This window comes from Accipiter gentilis, chromosome 9, assembly GCF_929443795.1.
Source record: "Accipiter gentilis chromosome 9, bAccGen1.1, whole genome shotgun sequence".
NCBI lineage: Eukaryota > Metazoa > Chordata > Aves > Accipitriformes > Accipitridae > Astur > Astur gentilis.
Genome location: NC_064888.1, coordinates 14,354,132 through 14,362,309, shown reverse-complemented (window position 1 = coordinate 14,362,309; position 8,178 = coordinate 14,354,132). Strand labels below are relative to the sequence as shown.

General features: G+C 37.8%; 1 protein-coding gene across 1 annotated transcript in view; it reads left to right on the top strand.

Moving 5' to 3' along the window:
* Positions 1 to 3,767: 3,767 nt before the first annotated feature.
* Positions 3,768 to 8,178, top strand: part of SH2D4B (SH2 domain containing 4B) — a 66,059-nt gene continuing 61,648 nt past the window's right edge. Inside the window, exon 1 of the mRNA XM_049809708.1 lies at positions 3,768 to 3,951. Coding sequence (XP_049665665.1) covers positions 3,768 to 3,951 — 184 coding nt within the window. The remainder of the gene's footprint in view (positions 3,952 to 8,178) is intronic.

Here is an 8,178-nt window from a genome sequence, read left to right as displayed (position 1 = left end):
ACAGGTGCTTTCTTTCCCTCTGACAGGAGGCTTAGAACTGGAAATTCTGTTCTCATTTATGCAAGGAAATCTGTGACCTCTCATTTTTTGACTTTAACTATGGTGAGTGAGTGTTTTCTTTGAATTTTTGATTGTCAGACATCTCGCTTATCAGAATCTATTAATTTTTACCTGAGGTCATTCTAGAGATCGTCATTCATAGAGGAATCAAGTGTCTAGCTTTCTCTTAGTGAATAAGGTGAGCAGGAAGCAGAGCTGCACAGGTGCCTGTGTCTCGCTGGTCATCTGGTCATCCTGACACCTCTGTGTGTTATGGGAGTGGGCTGTGAAAACAGTCTATTTTAAAGATCACTAAAGGCCAGATGTGAGGAGGGCATTAACATCTACAATGGTGCCTCCCGCAGGAGGACAAGCAGTGTGGAAAGAGAATGTTTTTACACATATATTCTTCTTCCATCTTCCCCATGATGGTGATTACAAGGGGGCAGATGACTACATTTTGTGTAGTCAGGGTTTTTTATTCCTTGTAGTGTATGTTTGGGGTCATTCTGCCTGTATCAGAGAGATCATTTAATTGTTTTCTAATCGTTCTTCAAGAGTATTTCTTCAGAGAGGAGAAATGTGATTTTGAAAGGATTTGTGTCAGATACAGAAGAGATTTGAGGTACTGGAATGGTGGTTAGTGACTACACTTCATTGTCTGAATTATTTATTGCTCCTTAGCACTTTTAGTCTGGCGAGGGTATATGGAAGGTGGACCTGCTGTCAAATTCTTTCATACACTGCAAGGTGCTCAGCATAGACAGGTTGGATGTTGCCAGCTCTTGATGAAGGAGCTTTAGCTCCTGATGAAGCCAACAGGCTATGCCTAGTTTGGGCCAAATACTTCATTGGCCCAAAATATTCAAAGCTTGTACTTCTGGGAACACCATCCAGCATTAGTCTTTTCTGATAAGTGGAACATCAGATGGTTTCTCAAGCATGCCTAGTATTTACTTACATGACTGAGGTTCTCTATACCTTTGGGATCTGCAGGTAGGTAACCATCTCTCTCCTTCCATTCACTCCATTCCCAAATTGTTATCAAATCAAGTGTTAATTAAGAAGGGACTGGTGAAAACACTTGAGTCTTCACATTGATCCTCTTGGATTTTTCCACCCCGTAAAAAACCATAAGTCTTAAAACAAACATAGCTACCAGTGGAAGCAAAGGGAGAGATGTGATGAAAAACTGCCACCCATGTGAGAGCTCAAAGACCAAGTGTTCTGATGCAGAGTATTTTTATCTTGGACAAGAAACTAATGGAAGACTTTATGATGTATCTTTCTACTTCTATTGCATGTTGGCTTATGTCAGATAGAGTATTTCTTTATCTTCCTTATTTTTCCTTTGCATTTCTGCAATTTTTTCTTTTTGGGTTGCTACAATCCAAAGAAGAAAAGCTATGACTGAGGAGGTTGATCAGATTCATTGCTGTGATTAGATGATAACACTTCCATATGTGACTTTTATTTTTAAAAAAATTCCCACACAGATTAATTCCACTTGATCATTTGGTTACCATTCTTAAATATTTTTGGTGAATAATCTTAGGCAATGGTTTGTTCGTGAAGTATTCATTTCATCTCCTTGTTCTTGCTATTTTTGTTGTGTGATTGCTCATTGAACATTACCAGTAGTTTCCTGAAAACTTGTTTGTATGCCATCTTGTATCTCCATCCTGAGCTACTTCTGCAGCTAAATGCAGTTCAGAAATGGTTCTTCTTATCATGCTTAAATGCACATAATCCTTGATGAAGAGTTTGTTCTTTGCACTGTGATCGCTTCTGATCGGGATTTGATTTCTGTTCTGTGAAGCCAAGTAAAATAAAATAAGAAAGATGACAAGTGGGTAGAACAGCAAAACTGCTTGCCCTGAAGCCTTTGCAAAGGCGAGTCTTTTTCAATTAGTGTCAAAATGTGGAGCCACAGCTCTAATATAATTGAATAAAAGCAGAGATACAAAGGCCGAATCCCCTAGGCTCTCCCCTTTCTATACCTGACCAAGTAAAATAGAAGAAAGAGGCAGTAACAAAGTCTTTCTTACCCTAGGTTTTTTCTTGCCAAACTGTATTTCTTAAAAAATAAAAATAAAAAAATTAAAGCTTTTTATTTTAGGAGACAAAATCTGTACATAAGAAGAGATCCTGAATTGCAGAGTGGCATGCATTTGAACTGAGCCCTATAAAGCCCAAACATGATGGGTTCTGAAATTCTGTTTCAGCTGAAGGCATTATTCAAGTATAATCTTTGGATTCCTGCTTGTAGGTGATACAGTGTCTTGTCTTGAATGACAGTTTAGGTCAGATGTATTTTATGCCTAAATTAAGATGATAGTATTTTGCATACATCAAAAGAATGTTACGTGAATAGATGCATTAACAGTGTAAGGTTTTGAATATGAGGATCATGGAAATCATTTGACAGATACCTATCTATAAAGAAGGCTTCTCGTGAGGAGACCTCACAGATCTGCTTTCGCTCTTCATTCTTATGTAAACACCATGCAGTGGGACTCGGCTCAGCCTGCACACGTCATCTGTGTTTTGTCATGACTCCAAGTGGCCACATCGTGGTTCTCCTGAGAAGATGTCCCCTTCCCACAGAGTGCCACTGCTCCCTGGGGGAGCTGAGCCCCTGCCCAGTGCAAGCTGGCTCCGGAATCCAGAGGGTTTGGGGTTTGGTTTTTTTGGTGTGTTGTGGGGTTTCTTGGACACAATTCAGTGGCTGTTGGCCCTGGTGCTGAAATCAAATTATTTCACTGCTTTTGGTGAAACTGTCTCACATAGTGAAAAGCCACAGTTGGCTTGAAGAGCAACATTGTAACTTTCTCCACTCACAAAGTGGAAAATAAATCAACAGCAGGACTTGCATAGTCTGCATGAACTGCTGAGAATTTACTCTTGTTTAATTAATATTAATTTACTATTTATAAAGTGATAACAAGAGTCTTGTGGCTTTTGTTACATCTGCTTTTAATTTTAGAGGCGTTTTAATCCATTTGCTGCGTAACAATATTTGTCAACACCAGGTAAATAGGACCTCTAATATGACCTACCCTGCTGAGACTAGTTAACAGGCTAAACTAGGAAATAATATGCAAACTCCTTTCTTCTCTCTTATCAGAAGAGATCAGTTCCCAAAGTGACATAGATATTGTTGGTGTAGGTGATACCTTTCACCATGACATCACTTTAAACCCCTGGGCAACACTTACACCCTTGGGAGTGTATTGCGGCTAAAGGAAACCACTTGAGCTGGAAGTCTGAGACTTTCTCTACATTGAAATTCCTTCTGCTCAAGGGAGCAAAGCTGATGGGTTCAATCAAGAATCCCTTATTTTTACCAGCTTGCGGTCAGGAGCACTGAACTGACTTTTTTCCTTATCCTTGTTTGTTCCTCCCCCTTCCTTTCACTTGACACCTGTCCCTACCTTTGGAAGATGAGATAAACAGAGAACTCTGTCCCTGTAAGAGACGAGGAGCAGAATATGCCTACACGAAGAGGGCCAGAGCAAGAATCAAACCTCTCCTGGGCAGGCTGGTGTGGGACAGCTCCTTTGCTGCAGGTTACTTTCTGGAGTGCCATCAGTGGGGTTTTGCCACTGTAGTGAGTATAACTGGAAGCAGGTTTATCTTCTGTTTTTTTCTTTTCCTTTCTTTTTTTTTTCTTTTTTTTTCTTTTCTTTTCTTTTTTTTTTTTTTTTTTTTTTTTTTTTTGAGTCACCATGCTGCAGCAAATTTTGCGTGATATGTATATTGACCCTGAACTCCTGGCAGAGCTGAATGAAGAGCAAAAGCAGATCTTGTTCTACAAAATGAGAGAAGAGCAGCTGAGGCGCTGGAAGGAGAGGGAAGAAAAAGCACGAATGGAGGAGGCTGTGCTGAGAAAGACAGCGAGGCGCAAACAAAGTAAGATTTGTGACCTCCTTCTATACTTAAGAGCTGGGGATGGTGGGCGTGCAAGTGGCTATGGTGCAGCATGCATCTGGAAGAGAATACAAGGAAGAGTGCCAGCTGTCCCCATAGGCAAAAAGACAGTCTGAGGCAGCAAAGGCACCATGTTCCTGCTCCTTGTCTCTCAAGGCTGGTTCTTTCTCCAGGGGAATAGTTTAGTGTGGGAGTAAGGGGAATTGTTTTGAAGTGCCTCTTTCAGTCAGGAGTCACTGCTCCTATTCTCTCAGTGGTAACAGATGTATCATGACCAAGTTTCCCCTCTACTCCTAAGGCTTTTTTCTTCACCTACCATCCCCACCCCTCACCCTCAGTCAGGCAAACGGCAGTCTTGCCTGTGCTGTTGAGGTTTCTTGACCTGACATTAAATGTTTCCAAGTGGCTGGAACAGGAGATAAATTCATGATTTTGAGCTTGTTATGAAGGGCTGTTTGTGAATAAGATGTGGCATCAGAACAGCCATACCATATGAGACTAAATTTCCAGCTGTACTAGTAAACACTCTCCAAAGATTATGGCTACAGAATAGGATAATAGTGGGGGCAAGCATGTTAAAAAAAACAACAAACAACAAAAAACCAGACAAATTAAAAAAACACCAATAAAAACCCAACCAGCAACCAAAACCAAAAAAAGAATAAAACAGAAATGTGTTTTCATGCAATGTGTAGTTAAACTGTGGAGCTCCTTCTACAGGCTGCTGTGGATGCTAAATGTGTGTGTTGACTTAAAAAGCAAATAAGCTAAATCATGGAAGAAAATATCAAAAAAAGAACTCCAAAGTTGATTTCCAAGTGTCTCGTCTTGGGTCCAAGTGCTTTGGAATAAACAGAAATACTTATTTCCTTGCTCTCTTCTCTGAACAAGTGGCTTCCAGCTCTTTTCCCATTCACAGGATGAAGTTGTTAGGCTGATGCAAGATAGAAAACATTTTCATCTTGGAAATGTAGTTGCAGTGATTCCTCACTCAACAAGGAAATGTCACAGAGATATGCCAAACAGTTCTTTCCCTGTGAAATGCCAAAGATCTTATCCTATCTTTAAATCAATTAAAACTTGAATATTCAAAATTTCTAATAATTTGGGGTAGCTGATTTTGAGAAAGCGGTCTAATAGCAATGTGACTCTGCAGTCAGTGTTTAAAGTGTTGCTCATCTTAACACACCCATGCTAGAAAGCTTTTCTTGGAGCACCTCAATACAGATAGATTATTGGATTCAGTTGTCAGGCTTCTTAAAATGTTTAGAGCCTCTGAACCCTACAAAGTGCCCATTAGATAGTTAACAATTCAAAGACTATCATTAAAGAAACATGTTTCAAAGCAAAACTAGTTTCCAAGACTCACTTGAAGCAAAGGCCTGTATGAAATGATTCTAGAGTAAGTTACAATGGTAGCCTTAAAATTAAGGGTGAACATTCAGAAGACTCTAATCAGCCATAATAGGATTTTAAAATGGCCCCTCAGAGATGGCAAGGTGGATGTTGGAAAGCCTCATCCTGTTTAATTTCTATTTTCTTCATGTTAGTGTACTTACTGTGAATGGCACTATCCTAAGAGAGATGGCATCAAAATAGCTTCTCTCATACAACACAAAACCCTTGTTCATTTTGATTGATTTGTAGCCGAGAAAAAATTAAAAATGCAGTTCAGCTCCATATACCAAAACAACATTATATCATTGAGATAATCTGTATTATGCTCATTCTTTGAGGAAGACAGATGCAGAAAAATCTAACTGCAAAAATATTTATGTGATGATTTGTCACAGTGTTGACACCTCAATTTCCATATATAAATTATACATGAAACCTGTTCAGCTTCCTACTACAGGAAACCATTTTCTAGGTAATTAATTTTCTGATTTATAAAGAATAAGAGAAAGGAGAGCAGCAGAGTAACCTATAGATTATAGTTGCTCTGACAAAAGTATTCACGAATACACATGGAGTTAAATTTCACAATACCTCATACCCATTTTACCTTCTTAAATTGCCACTTTAAGGTATCGCTTAGGTTTGACTTTTGCCCACTGTTAGAAACTTTCTACTTCCTTCAGAACTGTATGAAAGAACTGATCTTAACGATGTTTTTATAGAGAGTACTGTTGGAATTAGATTTGCAAGTCAGTTATTTGGTTCTGCTGAAAATAAATTTTTACTTCCATGAACTGATGTGGACCAGAGTTACAAAAGATAACTTCCATCTTTCAGGCATGCTGGTCATCAACTATACAGAAAATTGTAACTGATTTCTACTGTACAGTTCCATAATATGATGGTAAATGGTCTCATAGCAGAGCTAGTTTCTTGTAAAAGAAAAAAAAAAGTGAAAAAAGTCAGCCAGAAATTATGGTGTAAGATAGGAATTACTGTGCAATGGTTTTGCCTATATGACTCAAAGGGTCGGAGTAGATGACTGTAATAATCCTTTCTTATCTTAAAATATGTGGTTGTTTTTTGTGGTTTTTTTTGTTTTTTTTTTTTTTTTTTTTTTTTCTTTTTTTTTTTTTTTTTTTTTTCCTAAAAGACATTTGGCATTATCACTTTTTGGACCTTGAAGCTGCTTAGTTTTCAGTTTCTATTGATGTATAAGCAAATTCCCAAACATTGTCCCCCTGCTACACAGCGTAGAATATGTAGTATTTTTATTCTTGTTTAAAATTAGTGGCTACCAGGAAATTTAGAGGTACTGCAATTACATTTCTTTATTCCTTTGAAACTGAGGGATTTGAGCAGTATCATCCACAAGGTTTTGGTTTTGACTCTCTACTGCATGACACAGTTTTTATGTTTGTGCTATTTTGTTGAAGCCAAGAATTACTCTTGCTTTACAGAGGTCTTTGTAACCTGACATACAGTAGAAAACAGAGATGAGACTTCAATATCTCTAATGTTGTGGCATATTTCTGAAATTTTCTAGTTGACAGAAAAAATGTATATGTTGTTTGTGAATACAACATAACATTTGTATAAAATAATTTTTTACTAATTTAATCAGAATTATCTTTATAGGACTACCTTTCAAATCCTTCTGTTTTCCTCATAGTTTGAATAGCTACATATGAAAACTTTGCCCTCCTTCTTGGGATGGGATAGGGTAAGATAGAACAAAAGGAATTAATGACAATGGGTGTTTCTTTAATTAAAAATGCTCAAAAAAGTGCTTGGGCTTGATCTGATTCAAGAGCTTACCTGCAACGGTATGTGTGAACCCAGCAGCATAGCAAAAGGGGTGGATTTTTTGAAACAGAGCAGTGATTGTGAATCCAATTTTGATTTTCTACAGTGACTTGAGGATGAAGGGCTCTTGTGCAAGGTTTAGATGTGTTGTCTTACAGAAACCACAAGTGCACAGTTGGGGAGGAAAAAAGTGCCATATACAAGTCAGATGGGCCTTGTACTAGAGTTAAAATGATCATCAGCTTTAGGGAATGCTCGTCAGTGTGATAATTCTTTAATTTCTTAGAAACTAACTAGCAAAGGCCCGAAATCTGCAGCGGTTTTTACAGAAGCACCACCAAACACAGATTGTCCATAAATGTCCGATTCAGTACTATGAAATTTGCTTCTTAGAAAACAAAACCAAGTCCAAACGATGAAATAAGATGTAAGCTGTTGAGAGTGTTTAGCAAGCCAAATAGTGCAACACTCTATGTATAGTTAGTCTTATTCTTCATTTCTAAAGAAAATAATATCAGTCACCTTCAGTAAATGCTAAATTGTGCCTTCTTTTCCATTTGGATTGTTTGCTTTCATGAGTCTTGAGGAAAGGTTAAAATTGAAATTTGTTTCAGAGTGAGTCAATATTAATGAAATTATTTCACTTTGGGGGTGAATGAAATGTTTTCAGATTATTCAACAGTTTTAATTTATTCCCTTTTTAAAAACACAAATCAATGTCTAAAAGGGAGCAATATCTAAACATCACTTCAGAATGAGATATTTCCTTTAGAAGATATTGAATAAACTGTTCCCATGTTTTTGCTGTTTGCACCTAGCTTACATTTGTACCTTGCCTAAAAATATTAGTAGAATTTGAGCATCATTTGGGTCCTCCCAAAACTGCAGTGTTTAGTGAACTTATTCCATGTAAAAGAAGTATTACATAGCTTTAATTAAATCATGACTGCTGGCTTCTACTGAAATAGCTTCACAAGTGAGTTGAATTCCTGGACGTTCATCTCC